Source organism: Lissotriton vulgaris, chromosome 7 (assembly GCF_964263255.1).
Source record: "Lissotriton vulgaris chromosome 7, aLisVul1.2, whole genome shotgun sequence".
In the NCBI taxonomy this organism is placed as follows: Eukaryota; Metazoa; Chordata; class Amphibia; order Caudata; family Salamandridae; genus Lissotriton; species Lissotriton vulgaris.
The window spans coordinates 294,506,081-294,532,506 of record NC_141695.1 but is presented as its reverse complement, the minus strand read 5'-3'; the positions used below and the strand labels follow the sequence as shown (position 1 = coordinate 294,532,506).

The 26,426-nt window shown below is 43.7% G+C and overlaps 1 protein-coding gene across 1 annotated transcript in view; it reads left to right on the top strand.

The window, feature by feature from the left end:
• Positions 1-25,442, top strand: part of ASPDH (aspartate dehydrogenase domain containing) — a 186,658-nt gene extending 161,216 nt beyond the window's left edge. The window contains exons 7-8 of the mRNA XM_086930103.1: positions 17,653-17,810; positions 25,268-25,442. Of these exons, the coding sequence (XP_086786229.1) occupies positions 17,653-17,810; positions 25,268-25,305 (196 nt within the window). The 3' untranslated portion in view covers positions 25,306-25,442. The remainder of the gene's footprint in view (positions 1-17,652; positions 17,811-25,267) is intronic.
• The last annotated feature ends 984 nt before the right edge of the window (positions 25,443-26,426 follow it).

Below are 26,426 nucleotides of genomic sequence, written 5' to 3'. Positions count from 1 at the left end.
ACCCAGCCGGGCGAGGAGTAGTTTAATTCAAAAATAGAAAAAGTACATTGACCTTAAGAGGGTCAGATATAAACATTCAGATAGGGCACAAGCCTGTACCTATCCAAAGAGTTAGAAAGAGCGTAAAGTAAAGAAGGGTACGTGAATCAAGAGGAAAATTTCTTACAGGCAAAAGAGAGAGTTTTTTGGAGCCAACTGTCGTTTGCAATATCATAATCAATGTAAGCAAATTCCGACATACAGTGTATACAGATTAATGTACAACTTAGTATCATGCAACTCTGTTATAAGCGTCAACGTTTCGATCCCTAGGCTCCTAGTGAACTGGGATCATCATCAGGACTGTATTGATCACTGCCTGTTTCTTTTAAGGACGCCTGTCCGGTCTCTATGTCGGTCTTGGGCAGACGTAGTTGGTTGTTCAAAGTTTAAAGTATCCGGGGGCTGAATTGCCTTTTGGGGGACGCTGGTACAAGGGTCGTAGTATAACGAATCCTCATTGGGACCCACGCTGAAGAAGAGCAGGAGAGAGACCATTGCGTCTCCTCCCACCCACCCACGAGCAATTCCGCCAACTAAGCGACTTAACCGCCCACCCAAGCGGCTTCTCGCCCGACCGAGCAGGGAGCAACAGACTCCCTCATTCTGAGTCCCTAACCCAATGAGGATTCGTTATACTACGACCCTTGTACCAGCGTCCCCCAAAAGGCAATTCAGCCCCCGGATACTGTAAACTTTGAACAACCAACTACGTCTGCCCAAGACCGACATAGAGACCGGACAGGCGTCCTTAAAAGAAACAGGCAGTGATCAATACAGTCCTGATGATGATCCCGGTTCACTAGGAGCCTAGGGATCGAAACGCTGATGCTTATAACAGTGTTGCATGATACTAAGTTGTACATTAATCTGTATACACTGTATGTCGGAATTTGCTTACATTGATTATGATATTGCAAACGACAGTTGGCTCCAAAAAACTCTCTCTTTTGCCTGTAAGAAATTTTCCTCTTGATTCTCGTACCCTTCTTTACTTTACGCTCTTTCTAACTCTTTGGATAGGTACAGGCTTGTGCCCTATCTGAATGTTTATATCTGACCCTCTTAAGGTCAATGTACTTTTTCTATTTTTGAATTAAACTACTCCTCGCCCGGCTGGGTCAGGACGTTGAACTTTAGTCCTCATTGTGGGCTATAAGTTTATTTTTCCAGTTATTGATTGTCCTGAGGACCGTTGTTCTCCTTAAAATATACATACTCTACAGCATCTCTTTATACAGTTTTGTTTCGATTTTCCAGCAGCTCTATTGTCAGCCATTTTAGACTAAGAAGATTTCTCCCCTCTTTTGAAATTTTGTAAGTTATACAACCTGGGGAATTGTTTTTCTTCAAGTTTGTCTCACTTCTTCGTCAATTCGATCAGCATTTAATTCTTCATTATCATCTTCACTTATTTCAAGATTCTCAAAATCTTCAAGAATTACATATGTCCACTCAGGACCCTTGAATTTATTACTCAGTCTTTTCAATCGTGGACTTCTCCTTCTTGGCTTTTCAGTGGACGGTCCAGATTGGCTACCTACTTCATTTACTTGGCCAGGCTCTTCATTTATTGTCTTAAGGCGATATTCCAGTCTCTTAATAACACTGGGCCAATTATCACCTTTCCTGACACTTTTAGCTTGCACTGCGCTTTCAGCTTCTTTGAGAGTTCTTTTATTTTCATTGATTCATGGCACGACTTGATTATTTCCATCTTCTGAATTTCTTTCTATCTGACCTTGTCCAGGGCTTATCACCTTAGCCGTTTCTACCTGGATGAGTTCTTCTTTTCTAGTCTGACTCTGTTCAGGATTTGTTTTGATTGGTTTTTCTTCTTCTTCTTCCTGAACTCATTTTTCTTTTCCTAACTGGTTCTGCTCAGGTCTTCCAATCTCTTGATTTTCTTCTGCCTGGGCGTGTTCTCTAAGACCTATCTGTCTCTCCTCAGACTCATAAATGAGGCTTTTATTTTCTTCTGTCTGAGTAGATTGCTCTCTCCTTATATGGTCCTGCTCAGGTTCTTTTATAGCTTTACTTTCTGTTATCTGAGCGTGTTCTTCTATTCCTAACTCATCCTCACTCTTGTCCTGTCTTTCTAATCGAGTTTGACTTCTTGTTCTCACAATTACTTCAGGTATGTCCACTACTGGGATCCAGTCATCCTGACTAGTGCTAGGTTGTGTTTGATCAGCTACTTCAGAATCTGTTATTCGTGATCCTTCAGCCTTACAACCGTCAACAGCCTCAACTGCTCGAGTTAATTGAGGATTTACTTTGTCAGGTGCTGGTACTCTTTTTGTATGGCTTGCATAAATCCAATTAGGCAAGGCTGCACATTTTACAGCTGTTGTTGTAACCAATATAACCTGATGTGTTTTTTTCCACCTTGGTGCTAGGCACTATTTTCGAGTGTGATTTTTCACAACTAACCAGTCACCGGGATTCAGATCATGTGCTTGGTTTGGCTGCCTGGCAACAGCGTCTTCCCCCAACCTGGTGAGAGATAGAACCCACTTGTCAGCCAACTCTTTGCAATGCTCCAGTACCAGTACCAAATCATCAGATATATTCAACAGCTTGTGTCCAGGTATACATGCCTGCCTCATTGCCCTTCCCATGTGTATTTCATGGGAACTCAGACCAGTATTTTTATCTGGGATGCTTCTGAGTCCCATCAGAACAAGAGGTAAAGCATCAGGTGACTCCAGCGGGGTGGATGTACACACCTTTCACAGTCTTAACTTGATTGTGCCATTCAAATGTTCTACCACTCCAGAAGCTTCTGGGCGGTATGCACAGTGCAGCTTTTGTTCAATTTTAAATGCTTCACAAATCAATCAAATTAATTCATTATTAAAGTGTGACCCTCTGTCTGATTCAATAGTTGCTGGAAAACTGAATCGAGGATTGAGTTCCCTCAATAGGAGTTTGGCCACTGTTAAGCTGTCATTTCATCTGGTCGGGTATACCTCCACCCGCTTCAAAAATAAATAAACTATGACAAGTATATATTTCAGTCCTCGACAAACTGAATGAAATCCATTTGAAGTCTTATAAATTAAACCTCTGCCTTTCCAATTCTTCCTGTGCTGAGTACTGTTTTCCTGCCTGGATTCATTTGTTGACATGTTAAGCATCTCTGGCAAAGACTCTCTGTGACATTCCTGAACCTTACATTGAACTAATCTTGTTTAAAAAGTCTAATCATAGCATCTCTGCCTATGTGATTGTCACTATGATACATTCTAGCCATGGGTGCAAGTATACAGTCTGGCATCACTGGTCTTCCATCCAGATAAACCCACATACCATCTTCAACCCTTCTCTGACACCCATTTTCAACCACTCCTCCTTTTCTTTTATGTCTGCTTCATCTTGTAGGTCTTTTACTTCCTCCCATGTTCCTATACCCCCAAGTAACTTAAGTTGACAGCTGATTCCACATGTTTCAATTTTCTTATTTACTGCTATTTTTTGCTTAGCACAATGTTGGGCAACTTGGTCAGCATATTGATTACCGGCTGTCACACGGTCATTTCCTGATTGGTGAGCAGCGCATTTGACCAGTGACACTTCTTTTTTTTAATATGTTTTTATTGCAGTAAATACAAAGAATACAATCAAGCAAGTCTACCGACAGGCACTTATAAAGGAAAGGAACAAAAATGATCATACAGGAGAATACACAGCCATGGCCCACAGCCCGGAGGCAAGGCGGCGTAAAGGCAGAAAGTGCCAAAATATACGAACATAATCATGTGCATGAAATAAATGAACATCTCCAGTATCCGCTATTTTCAAGGTTGGCCACCTCCCTCCACTATCGTTAATCCTTTCTCTCATCCTCCGGTAAAGTCCTTGTGCGTATAAAGATCACCCTCAAACATATAACAACAGAACAAACCCCCCCACACACTTGGCATCGCTGGAAAACATGTATAAACAGTTTGGTTCCCTACTGAGGGCTCATTCGGGTGCAGACATCACAGTTAAAAAGCAAACCTCTGGGAATCAAAGCAAATCACATAAAAGGACAATAAGGAACCAACGTACGCGTCTAATAAGGCTCTACCTTGGACCAAGTCCCCCCACCCCGCCTCCCGCCACGTCCTCTTCGGAGCCAGATTCATCAGGGGTAAACAATTCAGCACTGGTGGCATCCGAGTCATCGCCAGGCAACCCCTCAGCACACATCATCCTCCAGGCTAATGAATCATCCTGGAGCCTCTCATCTCGGCGTGTATGCTGCATGTGTGTTTCCTCAGGTCCACTCCCTCACATCCTTAAGCCACAGGGAGAACGCAGGGGCCCTCTGCCCCATCCAAATTCCTCTTTTTGGGCTTAGGGACTAGGGCCAACAGACAATGGAGCGGGGTCAAGGCAATCCGGAGGCTCGTGGCACGGCCAGCGTGTTCCACCACCTCCTTCAAGAAGCTCCCCACCAGTGGGCACTCCCAGGCCAAAAGTAGGAATCCGGCTTTCCCCATCCCACATCTAGGGCAGTCATCCCGTCTATCCACGGAGATCCGGTGCAGGGAGACGGGGGTCATATAGGTGCGATGTACAAAATTAAAATGGATCAGTTTAAACCGTGCGTTGCAAAACACTTTCCGAGTCAGGAGTCCGATACGTTTATGCTGTCCCGGCTCTAAAGCAATCCCTAAGTCCGCCTCCCAGGCCTCCCAGGACGGCGAGACCGGCGGGGCGGAATCCCGTCGCATGGCCGAGTACAGCAAGGTGATCAGCCAGCTTCCCCCTGCCGTAGGAGAGAAGGATGTTGAGAGTGTGGGTCAACGGGGGTGCCTCTGGGAACTGGGGCCAAGTTACCTTTGCCATCTCCTGGAGTCCCCTATAGTGTAGGTACTGCCCCCTGTGCAGATCAAAAGCTTCCATAGTTCGCTCGAAGGACACAAATGTATCGTCTGGATAGAGGTCCGCCAGAGTCTCGCAACTGCCGTCCCGAAAGGACATGGTCTCCTCCATAAGGATAACCGGGGCCAAAATCCACACCGGCAATTCCCTGTGAAAGGGGGCCCGCCGCAAGATTTTCTCCACAAACCGCTGCCAAGTGCCACTTCTTTTGGCAATTGAATTCCTTCAATCAATTCTTTTACAAAATTTCAATTTTTAATAGGGGATCCTGAAGAAGTCATGAAATCTCTCTGCATCCACAGTGTAAGCAGCACTCATTTCTCCTTCTTCATGGCGCATACATGAGCCATCTACAAAGAGCTCATGTTCTGCATTTTTCTTCCTGTATGTCTGGACGGGGTTTGGTACTTAGTTCAGTGATGTTGAGACATTCATGATCGACTTCATCTTTCACCTCTTCATGGCATGGATTTGGCAATAAGGTAGCTGGGTTTAGAACAGTACACCTGCCTATTGTTACATTCTCAGCCCCTAGTATAACTTGTTCATATTTTGTCAATGGACTAGGAGTAAGGTACTGAGTTTTTGTTCTTGTCAACAGAATTTCAAACGCGTGTGGGACGTACACTTTTACAGGAAGTCCCATTACAATTGTTCGCTTTTTTCAAACACATGCATGTTGCAGCTACAGCTTTTAGACAATCTGGCAATGCAGATGCCACGGGGTCTAAAGTAGCAGAACAATATGCCACAGGTCATCGCATCACGCCTTGTCTCTAGGTTAGGACTGAGAGTGCACAATTATCTCCATCGTAGCAATATAATGCAAACTCTTTTGAGTAGTCTGGTATACCAAGGGCAGGTGCATCAAACAAACAGTTTTGTAATTTCAAGAAAGCTGTCATGCTTTCATCGTCCCATTCTACTGGATCTCTTGCTCGTTTCTTAGTCATTTGTATAAAAGGCTTTGTCAGAACTGCGAATCCCACAATCCACTGCCGGCCTACGACTCCAAGAAACATCCTAATTTCTTTTTGGGTCTGAGGTAACTGCATATGTCTTACTATTTTTATTCTTTCTGTGGTCACTTTTCTAACTCCTCTTTCTATTTGGTGTACCAAATATTTGACTGAATTTCGGCAACGTTGTAATTTTTCTGGTGACACTTTATGTCCACCTTTAGCCAGGTGATTCAGTAATGCAATTGAATCAGTAACACAGTCATTTCTAGTTTCAGATAATAAGTCATCAATGTATTGTACTAAGACTGATTGTCTGGGCAACACCAGAGATTCGAGACATCTTTTCAAAATTTGGTTAAAATGTAAACCCGCTCCTCAAATTTAAAATAAAATAAAAATTGGCTATCAGAATGCAATGGGATGGAGAAAAAGGCATGGCATGAATCAATTACAGTAAACCATCCTGCCGTCCATGGTATCTGGTATAAAGTTACTGCTGAATTTGGCACAATAGGGCAACATGGTACAACAATCTTATTAATCTTTCTCAGATCTTGAACCACCCTATATTTCCTGTTCGGTTTCTTTATGCCAATTATGGGTGAGTTACAAGGACTACTCATTATTTCTTTCAGAATGCCTTGCTCAACCAATTGCTCAATTTCTGCTGCAACACCAGCTTTAATTTTTGGGCTCATTTTGTATTGTCGGGTATTTGGGAAAACTGCACCTTCTTTTACAGTTACTGTTACTGGATCTACATTTGCCATTAATCCTGCCTCTTTTCCAGTAAAATCCCACACTTCAGGATTTACAGTAGTTTTTACCTCATCTGGTAGCTCATTTCCTGTCATCATGGAAAATATTGTATCCACTTCTGTTCCCTGTTTGGCTTATATGATTTTGTAAACACAGTCTTCATCGGGGGTCTGAATTGCAACACCATCCGGTGTGCAAAATATTGTGCAGTTCATTTTGCACAATAGATCCCTTCTTAGCAGGTTTACGAGACTTAAGTCGCACACAACGAACTTGTGCATCTTTCTAAAATTGCCAATACGTATCTCCATTGGTTTTGTAATTGGTGTCCTAATTTGTTTATTAGAAACGCCCACTACTTGAATCACTTCTCCGGAGAGGGGTAGGTTCGGGATGTCTGCTGTTCTCGCAGTAGAACGGGTAGCACCAGTATCCAATAAGAATTTGATGTCATTTCCTTCAGCCTTACCATTTATAAATGGACCTGACTGATCTACCGGCAATTATGCGCTAAGTACGCACTCCTCTTCCTCCCCTCTCAGGCGCCGTCATTGTATATCATTATCAAAATAGGAATCCTACAAAATAAATTGTGGTGTTACTAGATTTTTCTTACCACTTCCCTCCTGGAATCCGGTGTCCACACTGTACTTGGCTTGACTCACAAAATTTGGCATAGGGGCAGGTGGCAACTCTCCAACCCCAGCACAAACACCAACAACATCCCACCCTTGCAAGATCTGTGCGACTCACTGGCCACCTTCCTCCATCGCAAGATTACTGACATCCACGACAGCTTCAACACCTCATCCGCCCGACCGCAACAGACCCCACCCCGCACGCCACCTGCACCAACCAGCTGACATCCTGGTCCCACGTCAATGATGATGGGACACGCAAGGTCAAGAACTCCATCCACTTATGATCTCCGTCAGACCCCTGCCCACACCATGTTTTCAACAGAGCTGACACAACCATCGCACCCCAACTACGGAAGGTCATCAACATCTCCTTTGACTCAGCCACATCCCGGAAAGCTGGAAGCACGCCAAAATCAACGCCCTCCTCAAGAAGCCCAAGGCAGACCCCAAAGACCTCAAGAACTTCCGGCCCATCTCCCTGCTCCCCTTCCCAGGGAAGGTCATCGAGAAAATCACTAACATACAGCTGACCCGTCACCTCGAGGACAACAACATCCTAGACCTATCCCAGTCCGGATTCAGACGAAACCACAGCACCGAGACAGCCCTCATTACCGCCACAGATGACATCAGGCGCCAACTAGACACTAGCGAAACCTCAGCCCTCATCCTTCTCGACCTGTCAGCCGCCTTCGACACAGTCTGCCATTGCACACTAAGAACACGCCTCCAAAAGGCCGAAATCCAGAAGAAGGCCCTGGACTGGACCACGTCCTTCCTCTCTGGCAGAACCTAACGAGTACGCCTCCCACCCTTCTGATCTGAAGCCACTGACATCATCTGCGGTGTACCACAAGGCTCATCCCTCAGCCCCACCCTGTTCAACGTCTACATGGCCCCATCGCACAAGTGGCCCGCCAGCACAATCTGAACATCATCTCCTATGCCGACGACACCCAGCTCATCCGCTCCCTCACCAAGGACCCACACACCACCAAAACCAACCTCCACGAGGGATTGAAGACCGTCACCGAGTGGATGAGGAACAGCCGCCTGAAGCTGAACTCGGACAAGACAGTGGTCGTCATCCTCGGCCCCACCCCTTCTGTGTGGGACAACTCCTGGTGGCGGACCACACTGGGAACAGCTCCAACACCGACGGACAAAGCACGCAACCTAGGATTCATCCTTGACTCCTCCCTCTCCATGGTTAAGCAGGTCAACGCCATTTCCTCCTCCTGGTTCAACACCCTCCGCATGCTTCGCAGGATCTACAAGTGGATCCCGCCAAAACCAGATGAATAGTGACCCAAGCCCTAGTCAGCAGCAGGCTGGACTACGGCAATGCACTCTATGCAGGAATCCCGGCCAAACACCTACGACGACTACAACGCATCCAAAACACCTCCACCAGACTGATCCTCAACGTCCCCCGCCGCAGCCACATCACCTCCCACCTAAGAGACCTGCACTGGCTACCCATCAACAAGAGTATCACATTCAAGCTCCTCACCCATGCACACAAAGTAGGCATGGGCGGATTTTGCGGATTCGCAATCCGCGGATTTGCGAATTTGCGGATTTGCGAATTCACAAAATCCGCGGATTTTGCGAATCCGCGGATTTGCGGATTTTGTGGTGGGGGGGGTCTTCTGTGCCAGTTCACGTGCCTCTTATGTGTATGGTCAGGGACCGATCAGAGGAGCAGATTAGGAGAAAGGAAGTTCCTGGTCATAGCAACTGCATGTGGATTGCGCTCGTGAAAGTCAAGGATGCAAGTGGCTCTGTCCAGCATCACAGCGGATTTTCGAAGGTAGATGTGGGGAGAAAGCAGACCTGTGCCCAGCCTACTCATGTAACTATTTTACAATGGCGCCAGCAAGCTGCCAGTGCCGTTGTAAAATAGTTACAAAGTTAGCTTGCACAGGAAGCACTTAGATAAAATAAAGCAGCACCTGCTTCGTTTTATCTAGTGGTTCCTGTGCAAGCTAACTTTGTAACTATTTTACAACGGCGCTGGCAGCTTTCTGGCGCCATTGTAAAATAGTTACATTAGTGGGGGTTCAACATTTGAACCCGTTACGTCCGCAAATTTTTTTTTGCGGATTTTGTGGGAAATCCGCAAAATTTGCGGATTGCGGATTTCCCAAAAATCCGCAAAATCCGCGGGCGTAACGGATTTCCCGCTCATGCCTAACACAAAGCACTCCACAACACCGGACCAGCCTACCTGAACAACAGACTCAACTTCTACACCCCCGCCCGCCAACTCCTCTTCGCCAGCCTCGCCCTCGCCACCGTCCCACGCATCCAACGAACATCGTACGGAAACAGATCCTTCTCCTTCCTCGCTGCCAAGACCTGGAACACTCACCCCACCCATCTACGACAGACCCAAGACCTGCTCACCTTCAGAAGGCTCCTCAAGACCTGGCTCTTCGAGTAGTAGCAGGAACCCCCCCCCCTCAGCACCTTGAGACCCTAAGTAGCGTGCTCTGCAAGTTCATCGATTGATTGAACCTGCTGTGTTTGACTCTTTAACACCTCATTCTGCGTCTGTGGATTTAAATTTTGATTTTGGGTGTTATTATTTCTGTATAAGTTTACACTTGTTTTTCCAATGCCCCAACTTTCCGCACCCATGACACAAAACATTTTCTTTGCCTCTTCTCTGCTCAATCGCCCCCTTGGTTTACCTCCATTATTTTTGCCTTGTCCTTGCCCTTTTCCATGGTTTTCTGCCTGATTATTTAGCTGGAGTTCTTGCTGTTCTGCTAATTTAACTTGGGCCCACATTACTTTTTCCTCTAAATTTTTCCGTCTGTTATCGATTTCATCCCCACAGTACTTTGCATACTTGAGAATTACATTTATTGGTTTTGCTTGCCAGCATAACATATGCTGTTTGATCATTTGCGATATTTCAAACCTCAATCCAGACACAAACCAATACACAAAATGGGTCATGTCTTTGTTTTCAATATTCTCAAACCCACTGTACTGCTTGAACACCTGTAAAACACGTTCATAGTAAGTTTGTACTGACTCTTTCTTTTCCTGGGTTGTTCTGTCTATTTTTATCCAGACAGTTTCTTTTGGGGGAATTGTTCCCTTCAAGAAAGCGATTACCTGATATTTTTTCATTACGTCTTCTGTTCTGACGGAGCATCTGTCTTTGCATCCCTCGGGTATTCATCATTGGGCCAATCTACTGTAATTTTACATTCTGTCCACAAATCAGCCGGTACAACTATGTCAAATAAACCATCCAAATCTTTCAACAGAACTTGTAAAACCTTCACAAACCGTTCAACTTGCCTGTACCATTCTACTGGTTTTTCTCTAAGCTTTGGTAAATCATTAGTAAAAGATAAAATATCCCGTTGAGTCCATGGGACATGTACATAACCTCCTCCTGGAACTTCTCTCATTGGGCACAATCTTTCCACCTTTTCTGCTTCTTTCCTTAAATACTCAGATTTATGATTCGCCCGTGCTTCTTCCTTTTTCTTTGTCCACCTAGTTTTCCACCTTTCTAAGTCTCCATATTTTTGCAACAATGTTAACAATTCTTTTATCTGTAATTTCCTTCCTGACACGTTCATTATTTCTAAATCCTTATCAGAAAATTCTCCTCTATATGGTTTCTGCAATACTTTAGATTTCCTGTGTCAATTCCCTTTTCTGAGGCTCAATTCATCAATTTCTCATGAAATATTTTAGTATTTCGGGTGATGCCTCTGCATATAAATAGCAACTCTTCCTGATTAAAGGCGTTTAATCTTTCTATTCCTACGTTCCCAGCTATCAGTTCTTCCAGTTCAAATCTTAATTTAAATATATCCAATATTTTGGGTTGGGGTTTTTGGTCTATCTATTTCTTGTGACGATCTTTCTATTTCTTCTGGGGTTACCATTGTGGCACTTCTTGTTCCTTTAGATGTCTCAATTTGCACTTCTTTCTAACAACTCGGAGTGACTTTTCTGGCTGAATCATTTATCTGCTCTCTTATTGGCAAGTCCATTAAGGAAAATATCGGTTCACATTCACTGGCTTGATCATAAATTACTATTTTTTCTTTTCTGCGTTGCATGATCGGTGTAGTCATGACCGGTGTTTTAGGACAGTTTTGCTTATCCCCATATAAGGGAACAACGGGACATATAGTTACAGGTATTGTTAGTGCTTCAGAATTTGTGTTCAGCTGTGTTATTTTCTGAATTAATTCACTTCTATTTTTCTTTATTGCTTCCATTTCTTTTTCTTAAGTACCCTTTCCATTGTATTTTCGTATATAACCTGTGGGACTAAATGTGTTTTCAGAATCGGGGCACTAGGGGTAATTCTATTTGACTTTTCTTGGTAAGGTGGAGGATTTTTCATTAAAATATCTTCAAAATAATCATCTTCTGAATCTCTACTACCGACCGGTCACTAAATTTTTTGTTTTCTCTGTACATTTACCTCCTGTCTGTTCTTCCATCGTTAGTACAGGATATAATCCTTCCACCACCATGGCTTGTCTCCATTGTTTCATCTGACTATCTCGAGTTTCTCTAGGAAATTTGGGATAAAATGTACTTAGGTTGCTGTTACTTTGTGATCTATCAAGCTCGAATGCTTCAGTTTCCCATTCTTCTAAAGCTTCGTACTGGGTCAATCTAGGTCTTTGTTCTAACTCATTCATGCACCTTCTTAAATTATGTACCATTTTTCAATTAAATGTTCCGTACTCAGGAAATGCTAACCCTCCATTATCTTTTGTATATTCTATCCAATTGTCTAACCATACGCCTATGGTGATAGCCTCTTTCCATCATCATGTATGATGCAGGCGTTTTCAGGGGAGGGATAAGAATTCCTTCCCTAGTTTTAATGGGTTTCTCTTTTTTTTTAAATGTTTTTAATTTTGTGCATGAATGTCATTTTTCTCTTTTCTCCATACATTTTATGTGAATTTCCTTTAATATACTGTTTGTGAGCAAACCCTAAAAATCTTCTATCTGAACTAGTCCCTATTATAGATGGATCGTGTCTCCACATACAAATTCCACTGTCTATTATTATCGGGACTTTTATTACGGCTTTTACTCTAATGCTTGTCCTATACCAGCATGTCTTCTATTATAGTGACCAAACAATTTCTCTTTTGCTTATTCGCTTAACCAATGCATGCGCAGCTTTTTAGTGATGCCAATTTCACTCCTCTCTACTGACTCCTCCTTTTACAATTTTCGCATCATCTACACGCCCGCTGACTCGACCAATCCCAAAGCGGCTCTCAGTGACGTCAGTGCAGCACCCGCAACTGACCCCCTCCTTTGCAAGGTGATGCCAAACTTAAATCCTTACAATTTTACTTATACATTTCATTAATTAACAATGTAGAAATATTCGTTACTGTGCCTGATTTATTATTTTCAAAGAAAAGTCAATTTCTTCTACTGCGAGTAAACGTTTTCCATTTAACCTTCACACTCTACGAGTAAAACTTCTTCTGCTTACTATTCACTTAAGCATCAAAGAACCTGTTACTCCTTCAGTATTACCCTTTCTAGGTGATATAAGACCAAAGTTTCACCAGCGAACTCTTATTCTACCTTTTACTCTCACTTGTATACAAGAAAATAATCCCTAACTCGGTGCTTCAAGTTCTGCATAACTTTTCACAATTTTTTTCATCAAGGCAAGCAACCTCACTGCAGTATGGCTTCCATTTACCACCCGCTATTCAATATTCCTGGGAATTTCCAGACAGCATAAAACAATACATACGGGTGTTGGTTAATACATAAATCAATATTTCAATAAACAATTTTGTACCTAACTTAACCCCTTCCCCGTGGGGCTAATTCCCATGAGGTGCGGGTGGAGAGGGAGCTCTCGAGGCGCCGCGGTGCTTGTGACGAGTTCAGCTCGTCACCCTGCACAGTGGAGCTGTGCTCATGACAAGTTGAGCTCGTCACAACTCTACCCATTTAATGGAACACCCAGCACCGCATGGGAATTATCCCCGTGTGGGTGTTCCGCAGCAGTTATGTTGAGCTCAGCTCGTCATGAGCACAGCTCCACTGTGCCTCATGACGAGCTGAGCTTGTCATGAGCCTCGAAGGGGTTAACTAAAACCTAACCATAGCTCTGCTACTAAGTAAAGCTGACCCAGCGTGGTTACCAGCTTGGGTTACTCAGAAATTACCATACTCACCTGGGCCCATAACATTCACACGTGAGCCGATATCCATTGCTGCGATTAAGATTTTATAACTTCCTACATGGTGAATTTACCTTTACACCAATTCTTACCAACCCTATCACCTTGGATCTTAATTTCCTCTGGTCAATAGATCAGGTTGCTAGCAGAATAGGTAGAAATTACATTTACCTTTATTTCTTTAAATGACCACAGACTCGAGAGATAGTTTTAAAAGTTTTATTTATTGAATAATTTTGTGAGTCAGATACCAATACATGTCATACACCAATTTCTTTAAGGAAAATGATCAAGAGTAAGACACAACAACTTAGTTCAATCTCAAGAAGATGGTACCTGGAAAGGGTGGAATCAAAGAACAGTACAAGGACATACTACACAGAATTACATTTACCTAGAATGGTGTGAGGACCAACCCCTGGCCAAGGAGCTGGGAAGGGGACTCCCGAGTTGTCAGGAGCCGACAGTTCAGGACAGGTTGAGGAAAGGATAGGTGACCTCTTCTAAGTGCAACGCCAGCGTCGCACCCCTTTCTGGTACTGCTCTTCCCGATTCTTCCCCTTCTAGATGGACAGATTCGTCTTCTTCCACAATTTCTCTGACTCTTCTCTCTCGATTCTTCTCTCAGAGTGCTCGAACAGTGTCTCTGACCTCTAAAGCATCTGCCTTCTTCTGCGTATGATGGGTCTGTGACAGGTCGGTGACAAGTCTGACATCTAACTGACTAAGTCTACCTTAGTTATACTATTCTATGAGTATGTACCACCCCCAATGTTTCAATAATCGTGAAAACCCCTAATTCTGATTGGACAAAGGGATGAGGAGAGGTCATCACACCATAATAATGTAATGCTTTTTTTTCCTTAGTTCATTGTTCAACTTTCCCAAGCTTTATTCCCGCCCGCATTTCACATTAGAAACATATACAATGTATGCAAATGTTGTCTTCTTTTCCTTCTCTTCTTCGAGACGAGAGGTGAAGTTCCCAAGCGCTTCATGGCTAAAGCGTTCTTGGCTTGGCTTCAAATAACACATTATGGCTTCAAACAAGTGTTGGTGAGCGTGCGCACGGATTAGGTGAGATAGGGATTTCAGTCACTTTCCAGGCCCAATTACGAACTAATAATAAAGTCAAAGAAAGACATATTAGAGCACAGAAATAAATGAACGCACTGTATATCACTTATCCCTACTTTAATCCCATTTATTTATTTAATCTTTTTGCATTAGCAATTTAATAACACATATGAGGTTTAGTTTAAGCATAGCATGTGCATTAACATGTGAGTTTCAAGAGGCCATCTTAATAGTTACTGCACAGCTGCAAAGATTTCCCTCCAAAGCAAAGGACATCATACTACGTAGATGTAGTAGACGCATGCGCAGAACGTTCCCGAGTTTTTGGCAGCCATTTTTAGACACTCGGGTTACTTATTAGTAAAACACATAGGCAAGCTTCCCCTAGATTGTGTAAAAAGGTGTAATGTAATCATTAGTATTTACAAACATGTTGGTTACAGTATTACATGTTACTTGAGAGGATTGCATCCAAGCAAGTTTCTTTACGTATGAAACCTTGCTCCATCTGTGAGTCAAGGGAAAGAATATGAACGAACAAAACTCGGATAGATCTTGCTTGCATCATTGCATTATTTTGCACTATCTTTTAGTGCAAAAGTATTCTCATTCCCAAAATACGTGTATTTCACATGAAAAAGTATGCACAAAATGCTGGACCGGCATGTTTTCTTTTTCTTGAGCACTTCACTTATTTCTGCAATGGAAATTATGTGAAAAAACTGAGGGACTTGGCGATCAATTTGGGACTAAGGAAAGAGTGGACCTCTCAGTTACCAGCCCGAAGGAAACCATCAAGAAACTCTATTGGGAGTGGATTCAAGCTAGAGACATGAAAAATCCAAAGGGGGGTCTCTTAACTGACCAGTTCTAGGACCATAAGCCTGAGAGGAAGCTAGAACCCTTTCTTGATTTCATTAGTAATCCGAGAGACAGAACACTGTTTTTGAAATTGAGATATGGAACGCTACCCTTGAATGCCTTTACTAGAAGCTGGAGAGGATCCTCTCACCATCAAGTTACCTGTCCGGGGTGTGCAAATCCCACTGAGACCCTTGCTCACTTTATGTTTGCTTGCAGGGCGTACAGGGGCCCCAGAAAAAGATGGTTAAGACCTGTTTGCAGAGAACTGGGAACAAGGCATTATTCATAGGCCCTCCGCATTTTAACAACAGATACCACATCCATGATGGTAATCTGCGGAGTTGCAAAATTTCTGGGGAAAGCATGGCAAATACGTACAAAGCTTGCTAAACTAAGTACGGGTAGGACATCAAGTGTTATAACTGTGTAGACATATTAATTAGCATTTTTAGTATCTCTTTTAAACCAACTAGATTTGACCTGTTTTTATCATTGATGTGTATTTTAATTGGTTTTTAAACCTGCTTTTTCGCTTCTATATCCTGTAACTTGTTTTATCTAATTTTACCTTCTGTGATGAATTTGTATTTAGTTTTATGATACTCTGTTATCGAATAAAGTATTACAACAACAATTATGTGAATTTTGTCCTGGCCTATTAAAAGTACAAATATTCATACACTCTTTGGCTACGATGTAGCTTACAAACGGTTCTGTTTTACTATACTATTAATTATATTGATGGGAAAAAAATCACTTCTAGGGAGATGGTTCTGGCTGAGTGCTCTACTTATTATATGATACTCATGTGTTAGCTGTATTTGGATTTCTAACCATACATTGATGCCCGAAGGGGTGTCTTAACTGCTTGACATCACACTTGACACACAAACCCTAAATACGGGGTTCTTGACATTTCAGGAAGTGCGCAGTGCTTTCCAAACCCGCAATTTATTGTCATAAGGTTTGCCCAGTTGCTCTGCCAAAAGATCAGGAGATCTGGCATGACAGGTGAGGGCATCTGTCCTAGATCTGTACTTGTGGGAGGCAACAACCTTTCTCCTGTGTCTATCCTTTCTGATTCCTTCATTTTATTGTGTGGACTTCTGCCTTGCCTTTGGCTTGGCAGACTGAAGACCTTTCTCATGGGTCTTATTTTGCTAGATAATGGGATCAATGCTGTGTCTGTCCCTGGTAGTAACTGCCTATGTCCTGGGTCCACCCATGGGGAGATTGCTTCTGTCTTCTGTCCCAGCTTCTGGATTTAGGGCTTGTGCCGAGGACATTCATTGTGAGGTTATGACCTCTGTCCTGGACATGCACTTGTGTGTTGAAGACCCCTGTCCTTAACCAGTAATTGTGGTGTGTGACTCTCTGGGGCCGATTCACAGAACTAACTTAAGACAAAATCCTAAACTTACTACATTTGGTATTCACAGAAGTTAGGATTTTGTCTTAAGTTAGTTCTGTGAATCAGGCCCAACGTCTTTGATCCTTGAGAAATGAGTGACTTTGAACTGGACTTGTCCTGGGGCTTTTCATGGATTGTGAGGTCCTCTATACTTGGTCGGTTCATGGGTTGTGAGGGCCTCTATCCTGGGGCTGTTCATGGGTTGTGAGGGCCTCTATCCTTAGTCTATTCATGGGGTGTGAGGGCCTCTGTCCTGGGGCTGTACATGTGTTGTGAAGGCCTCTATCCTTGGTCTGTTCATGGGTTGTGAGATCCTCTATCCTTGGTCTGTTGATGGTTTGTGAGGGCCTCTGTCCTGGGCCTGTTCATGGGTTGTGAGGGCCTCTGTCCTGGGCCTGTTCATGGGTTGTGAGGGCCTCTGTCCTGGTGCTCTTCATGTGCGGTGTGGTCCTCTGTCTTTGATCAGCCCAGGAGGGAGAAATGGCTCTGTTTTGGACCTGTCCTTGTGCAGCAAGTACCTCTGAATCGGTGTACTGTCCTTGAACTGTCCTTGAGGGTAGGTTACTTTTGTCCTGAGTCTCCAGGTGAGTGGAAAACCTTTGTGCCAGGACTGTATGCGCCCCTATCCTTTCTCTAATTCAAGAGGTTAATATCGCTTAGGCACTCTGCAGGCTCTTGTTGGCCACGCTATGAGACTTTAACAATGTTTGTTCTTTACAAACCTCTCTACAAAGTTACACTGAAATAAAGGCACTGACACTACCTGAATAATGAAGCTGAACACCTCTGACATAAGCCCTGCTCTCTTTCAGCCTCCCGGACTGGCACGTGGTGGACATTGAGGTTGTGGGGCCTGTGGACAAAGAGAGTGGGCATACGTTCACTGTGAACACCAGCCGCCGGAACCCTGCCATGCCAAGCGCTGTGACTGGCACCGCCACCTTCTCGTCCTTCTGGAGCAGCCTCCTAGGTAATGGCGCGTGGTCTGCTTCTTCAAACCTAGGCCGACACCGCAGTCATGTGCAACCCATTCCTGATGACTTCCCTCAAACACACATTCTTAACACATACACAAACACCCCGACACATGCACAAACATACATGTGGAGGAGTGTGGCTCAATGGTTAGAGTGGCAGACCCTGATGCAGAGTTCTGGCCAGGGACCATGGTTCGATTTCCGCCTCGGCGGGGTCTGGGGCCCAATTTCCTCGGACCTGTTAATTCTCGCCTCGGTGCCTATTCTAATCACGGGCCCCACGCTGCAACTCTGGGCAATAGCTTGCTTAGCCTCCACACCGGCCCCAACAGCGATAAAGATGCCTGGCTTCACTCTGGGGGTGCCCAGGAGTAGACACTTCACAGGGAAAGCCAGGAGGGGTTCCACAGCGGTATGAGTATCAGCGCCAGAAAGCCGAATAGGCGACACCGCAAGGTGACCGTCTGGTGACAGTGCGCTCTATAAGTACCATGACATTTACATTTACATGTAACAACCCACAGTCATAGTCACATACATTCACAGCACACACATAATGCACACACAAGGACCCACTATCACACAGTTACAAACATATATGTAACAACCCACACACAACCTTCAAATACAGTCCTAGTCACATACATACCACACACACAAGCACCGACAGTCACAATCACAAAGTTAGACACATGCACATAACCATATACACAAGCACCCACACACACCCACAGTCACAATCAAACACATTAATGTCACACACGCAAACACCAAGCCACGATCACATAGTCTCTCATACATACATACAATGGATACACAAATTCTCACAGTCAAAGTAGAATCATGGACAAAATCACATACACATGCACAATCACATACATATTTCTAAAGCAGTCAAAAACATCCAATTGCTGTGGGTGTCATACATGCCTTAGGGAGTAGTATCTATTTATTTATCCATCTGTCTATCTTTCTGTGACTCCTATTTTTACAAACTTTTGATAATTAAGAGTGCATCTAAACACACTACTTAACACCTCCAGTTGATATATCTAGGTAAGTTGGTACGGTATGTTGCTTCTTCTGTTGATTCCAAGCATGTTTCAACTACCAAGAGAAATTACACAAGACATATTTTTGTAGGGATTTTGCATATACATTAGTTCTAAGTGTGTTATTCACTAGGCATCATTCACTAGGCATCATAACCCATTCCTTAATGTCACCCAAAACAGATTGTGAAGGGCGCCATTTACTCTGAATTTCTGAGGGAGAAATGCAAATATACAGACATGCCATTCCTGAGGAATTCTCACTCCAAAGGAAAATGTCTTAGCTTTGTTTATGTGAATGCGACAGAGGATAAATTACCCCCTACCGTAAGTGCTAAGGTTATTTCAAGGCATGGATTCGCTTTTAAACCATATAGAGGAACAAGGCCAAGTGCCAAGTTCCTGTATAAGGTATGCAGTGCCGGCAGAGCTGTTTGCCAGGACCGTTTTCGGTTCCCAGTCCGGCCGTGATGGTATGAAATTCAGAGGTGACTTGCAATTTCCGTATCAGGTACTTTATCACCTATGTTTGAAGTTAGTGTGAAAAGCAGGAGGAAGATGGCACCTCTCTGAGGTCACACCCCCGATGTAAACAAGTTCAAATGGCAGGAAGCTGGCACTACTTGTCTTTCAGGCTTTTCTTGCTGTGCATAGTGTTTGGTTTTTCCCTCAGGTTCGGTCCAAGGCATTCCACAGCCTAGTGCCCTGGACTCCCAGAGGTATGGTACCTTTTTTCTCCTCAATACCATATAAGATGTGCAGTTAAGTTGACAAGTTGGTGCAAATCTTTAGCTGACCAGTGGCATAGCCAAGGCACCATGGGCCATAATGCATTTGGGTGAATGGTGTGCTGGAATGCCAGGCATTGTGCTGGCCCTCCATTTTGTATTGGCCCAAGTGCAAGCAAGGAATTTGAACCCCCATCCCATAGTTTGCTCACAAAAAACAGCCACTAACTGTGGTGAAGGGCGTCCCTCGTATCCTGTGCTTAATTTGTAAAATAAACAAGCGCTAGGGCTCACGTCAGGAAGTCACTGCAGCTTGCACCACACATTGCCCCTGTCTGCGTTGTCAATGATAAAAAATAACACAACTACTATCAAACTCTTACAAGTGTGACAATTTGGACTACTCCAGGCTCTCAACGCTGTAAGAATGGCTTTGGTGGCAGGTATTAGTCTTTTTAAATTTATAATGAATTAATAATTGACTGTTATTGTGATCATCCCAGACAGCGGCACCTTATGACACACCTCCACAAGCGCCGGTGTTGACATTTAAGTGCTGGCTCCTAGCACCGGAAACCACTGGCTCAAATTAGGCACTGATCAGATCCTAGTGTCACTGCATTAGCGGCACTAGTGAAAGCTGCGCTCCTGGAGTTGATCGAGTGTGAGCTGAGGTGTGCAGCACTTGTCAGATGTAACTGCACTTAAACAAGGATAATGTTTAGAATTTCTTGCTTAGCTATTGGAGAAAAACAATTGATTCACAGTCCTTAGGATTTCGAACAGACCCAGTTTCTGGAAGTGTCTTACACGAACCGCATTCCTGAGAGTCTGAAGCACCAGTTGTGTGTTACGCTCACCGTCTTCCTAGGGCACCAACCAAATCTTATTCATTTTGGTCATACACAACATCCTGAGGGCACCGCTCACAGTCGATGGTGGAAGTAGCTGCGCTGCTCTATGGCTGCATTGTGGACTAATGGGTAGTTTCCTTCTTCTGATATTGATAAACCATCTAGGGGATGGATCCTCATGAACACATCTCTCACTTTCTCTTCCTAACACAGGATTCATTCAATTATACTCTTTTGCCCTCTCCTGCCCCAGATATGTTCCTTGAAGACAAAGGCACAGTGCTAAATGCTACTCCTTCTCTATCATAGTCCTCAGTGGCATCAACTTGAAATGAAACAAACATTGGGCAGTAGGACGAGGCATTTCGGTTGTGAGGGTTGTACACAGGATGGAAAAATGGCAGATGCAATGCAGATTACAAGAGACAACAAACTCACTGCATGAGAGCAGAAGGGACCATGGCAGCTTGGCTCTTGTATGGCTTCATTTTGTATTCCTTGCTCCCTGGGCCACTCCCATGCATTCTACTTCCATACTGCTTGCTGATAGTTTAGAATATTTTGAATATATATGGATAAAGTTCTTCATGCTATACACTATAAGGATATTGCAAGTCACAGAGGAATTATATGACCATATAGAGAAATGAGGAGGAATGAGATCATGGAACTTCGAGGTGACTTGCAAAATCCTTGTAACGTAGAGCAGAGGGTATTTTATTCCTCATAATAATGGTCACACCATCAATCATCCCACAAACCATTTAAACACTTGGTATCTTGCTTTTTTATACAAAAGAGATTGTATGTTTGTAGACATGAATAATAACAGTAGAATCTACAATATGAACTTAAACATAAAAAGCTAGTATTTTGTTGCAAAAAAAATTGTATTAGTATTATGTAAGTCATATTAAGTAGCTCTGATTTTGTAGAAACATATAGAAGTTCTATTCTTCCTGCAATGGCTTATAGTGTGTGAAAGAGATAAACAGTTCATGATCTCCTTAGTGTTGTTAATTTTAGAAAAACAGATAAGAATAACTAGACGCCATCTCGCGGTTTATTTAAACTGCAGCTGCACTTATGCTCTGTGACTTATCTTGCACCCTGTCCTCTGGCTCAGCAGGAGGCATTGTGGCATCACAACTCAATTGTAATCATTTATTACTGTTGAATAACTACACAATGTCTTTGTTAAAGGTGACTAGAAATGTCACAGCTCAACTGCAATAAGGATATTGTGGACAATTTATTATACAGGGATTGCAGGTTCCCATTTATTATATGATGGGTGGTTGCTTAGTCGAAGATGTGACAAAGATTGAGAATTGAAGACGATGCTGTGTGAATGTTTTATTTGCTTGAGGCAACCTACATTGTAATTCTATCAATCCAAATCATCACTCCATCCGTCTTTTCTCCCCTGCTGGTACCTGTAGTGCTGCTTGTTTTCTTAAGCATAATGGGCCATATTTACAATGAAAGTGACTCTGTATGTGCCGCAAGCCATTTGGCTGGGCAACACTGAATCCCTTTCAAAGCACAGTGATGCAACATATTTACAACAATTTGTCACTTCCCTGTGCTTTCCCCAGTGCTGGCACACAGTCGGCTGCCACACATCGGCACAGGCACCCTTGCACCATGGTGCAAGGATTCCTGCGCCTTGGGGGGATTGTTTTTGTGCAGGACAGGACACCTTCCCGCACAAAAACAATCAATTGAGGGGATTTCTTCTTTCCATGCATTCTGTAGAATGCAGCAAGCATTGAAAGAGAAAAAACAAGGAGAAATGTAAACATTTCTCTTTGTTGCAAATTGCTACCCCACCCCTGCGGTGGCGTAGCATTCCGACAGATTTCCAGGTTTACGATTTCTTGTAAATTTGGGAATAGATCAGAATACATAGGTGTTGCATGGGAACACCCACAGCAACACCCATGTCATGCCCCTTACACGTAAAGTGTTGCATGAGAAGGGGCGATATTTAAAAGCCCACATAAAACCACATAGGGTGGATCTACGTGTCCTTGTAAATATCGGGAAACAGGTTGAGCCTCTCGTGTGTCACGCAGCGTGATGTACCAGCAGTGCAAGGGGCTTGTACATAAGCCCCTTTGTTTCCAATTAGGTGCACATGCATAACAAAAACTATTCTGAAAGCAAACAACACTTAATTTAAGCAGCCCTTGCTGCTAAAGGATAAATACAGGGCCCATGGAGGTTTTACACTAATGAAGAAGTCGAGTGCTCCTTTATGTTTTGCAGTGGGCAGTAAAGTAATGTCCACACCTTAATTAAGTGCAAAATTGAAAGTCTCAGTAACCAAGGATGCATTATTTGTGGAAAGGACAGCACGGGACTGGCCCCAGAAAAGCAGTGCTTGTCCTCTGTGTGTTTCTAAGCCAAATAGAATATTGGCAACTAAAGTGTAATAAGTCTAAGAAGGAACAGGAAATTGTATCTCTCTGAGAGCAGAGTATTTCTCTAAGAGGAGAGGCACATTTACTATTTTTTCATGCTCTATGTTATGTGAAAAGGGAGAGCAGGGCAGCATCATAACTACAAAGGTATGGTACTGCTGCTGTCTTTCCAAGCACTGGAGCACTGTCTGGCTAGCACCACACATACACACACATGTGCACCATAGTACAAAGGTAACTGCTTGAGTCTACCATATGTTTGGTGTGGAAAGGTACATTCCCAATAGTATCCTTTGACCTACTTTGAAACTTTGCCGACTTTATGTGTAAACTGTACAGTATGGCGCAGATGCTAAATAAGAAAATAACGCTTTTCTCCTTCTTTTTACCTATTTCAAAGATGTGTAATATTTTTGTGCAAGGCCCTGTCTACACATTTTAGTAGATCAGGCTTTTCATCAAAAACCAGGGATGGTTGCACAGGAACCCCCAAGTAGCACCCATGGAATGCCCTTTGAAGCAAATCAGTGCTAAATGAGTGCATTGTACCACTTGGTAGTATTTTCAGGCAGCTATCCAGCTTTGAAAAGTAAACACCAAATCTATACTTTGCACTGGTTTGCATCACTTTTGGTGACTTAGCACCAGCAGAAACGATTGATAAATCGGGCCCTGTGTTTTGGAATGGCAACCCAGAGGACTACTGACTTTCCCAGGTTGCTGTGCTGACAAACTGCAAATCTCTCTAAACATCATTAGAAGAATGTTAGTTTTTAAAAATGCCTTAGCACTTCAATCATAGGATTATTTCCAAATATCTGGGAGGACATATCTGAAGTGTCTTCCCAGAGTATGCTGTGTGCACATAAAGCACGGATTGAAACTCTGGAGCACTCACTACTCAAAGGAAAACAATATTCTGTGGAAAAGCAACTGTATTAGGACACACCCACAAAGATGGAATTTGAAATCTGTGAGATAACTACAGTACTAATATTACATGAGTGGCAGAGTTCGACTCCCTTGCCAGTCAATCCTGGCTCTTGTATTTGCCCGTGTAGATGTAAAAGGGATAAATGCCCTAACCCATAGTTCCTGGTGCTTCGAACACCCTATGGTGATCCCAAATGCGAACAGTGTCAAGGAAGCCAATGACTGAAGTGGGATGAACCATCCCTGCTCTGTGTGCTTTGGGCTGCTCCAAAATGTTCTTGGCACTTCAAACATGTAAAATGCAAAAAGAACAGTTGATGGACAGAATGCAGACCAATGTCATACCTTCATCCAAGTACAGAGATCTGGGCCTAAATCCATTGTCTTTTTGCTTCCCATGCCATTCCAGTTTGAGCCCAGGCATATGCAAATCAGTTTTGATCTTGCGCCCAATGGGAACAGTCCAGCCCAAGCTGCCAGGCCAGGTCTTCCCTGGACTGGAAACAAGCATCCTAGGACCGGTCCTGGGGTTTCAGCTGTGTTGTGTTGTACAAAATATTGATAAATTTAGCCCCATGTCTACCTAGTCTGGTTCCACCTCATGCCTATTCCTTTCACCTCCTCACACTTCCTGTCTAATTATTTCCCTTTTGCTGTTGTTTTCTCTTCTTCTGTGCTTTCTCCCTTTGTCACTATTTTAGTCTCTTTCACTTCTCCTTCTTTCTCCCATTCTGCCTTCCTGTCTCCTGCTCTGGGTCAAAGTCAGAGAGTGAAAATTAATATGTGAACCTGAAACCTGAGGGCCCAGGCCCACCTCTTGCAACCAACCACCTTCACAGTTTAGGCTCCAATTGTACATGATGGCAGCAACCAGACTGTTTAACTCTGTTCTGAGCTAATTCTTCACTCTTCCCCTGTGTCAGTATCTGAAGTGTGTGTTTGTGGCATCGTAGAGAAGAGCAAAGGGGATGCTCCCCCAATGTCAGCTGATGCACACCCTGCTAGAATATAGAGATGTGACTAAAGTGTTACACATAAGCACACTGTAAACATGAAAATGTTGCATGTAAGCAAACTAGAAATGCCAGACTTCAAAGGTTGTAAACAGAAAGCACATGGCTGGAAACACGTGTCTGGAGATAGGGCCGGGGGATCACTCTAGCAATGGCATCTTTATTAGAGGGATTTGGTGGCCAGTGACATTCAAGGACAAAACATGTCCCACGAGAGTCCAAAACTAGCTGTAAACAAGTAACATGCAATAGTCTAAACTGTGATTGCAGGATGTGATGGTCATTTGTGGCCCCTATGGTACACCATGCCTAGTGCTCGCACAGTGGGACCACTGTGAATTGTACATCACCGTAGACGCTGAGCAATAATCTCTGATGCAGGTCCTGGTGCACCTCTAATGTACCCTGATGCTACTGATTGCCTGCTTCTTTTGCTCCTAACAGCCTGCACTGGCCACGGAGGCTGTGTTCACCTTTGCTGATGTTCCGGGAGCTTCCTCATGGTGAACAACGTGGATATGGGGTGCTGGAGCCATCAGTGGAGGACAAAAGGGTGCCACGCGCTTCAGCCACCAGATGCCCTGATGGGAGCGTTCTCACGTGTCTGCGCATAAGATGTCATATGACCTGCATCTTGTGATGCACATCTGCAACCTACAGATTTAAAGAGTCCCTCTCCTGCACCCACTCATCCCCACCCCACTCACCCTCACATGGCACTGCAGTGTGCCTCCCTGTTCCTCAAACTACATGTGTTTAGTAAAAGAGCTATGGTCAAAGTTCTATGGGTAAGTTATGCACTGTGCAGTCTAAATATAAGAGGCCTCAGCTGAGCAAAAACCAGGGATAGATACAGGCGAATGAAATCCCCACCTCTATTTGTAGAGAATGAACAAACATACACCTTGGCTGAAGCCCTATGGTCGCTTGGAGGTGTTCTCTGTGCCACTTTCTGCCCCAGTTTTTGGAAGCTTACTTTATACAAACACTGCCACATCACATACACTTGTAATGTGGTATCAGTATGTTTTTAATCCTTGATCCTGCGGGCATCATTCTCTATCTGAGAAAGGCCCATGGGGCACGGGGGGGTTCTTTTAGGCTTTCAACTGCAATAATACAGGTTCACAATTGAAGCTTCTTTACACAAATGTGGAGAGGAAACGTGTATCATATATATTATTGGCTTCAAATGCCATACATTAGACATGAATAGATGACAGGAGTGACGAACCTTCCAACAGATGACGTAGTTTTCAAATGCTTTTATTGTAATTCATAAAATCCACAGCCTACGCGTTTCGCCCAACGCGGGTTTCTTCAGAGCTCCTATGTCGGAGTCTTCCTTCTCGGGTCCTCGTTCCAGAAAGTGTTTATGTTCACCATTGACCCCTCCATTGCTAAAAGATGTGATAAGATGACAATTTTGGACTTTGAAACTGATTAAGGACCACCATCAGACAAAACGCATTAACAACTGTGAGGATTTGGGTGTATTTTATGGTGCGACTGTACATCCTCAGCGTGTAATACACTTTTGAAAACTGTCTTGGGTCCAGTCAGGCTCATTTGTAAACCTAAAGCTCAGCCCTGGGTAGCTATG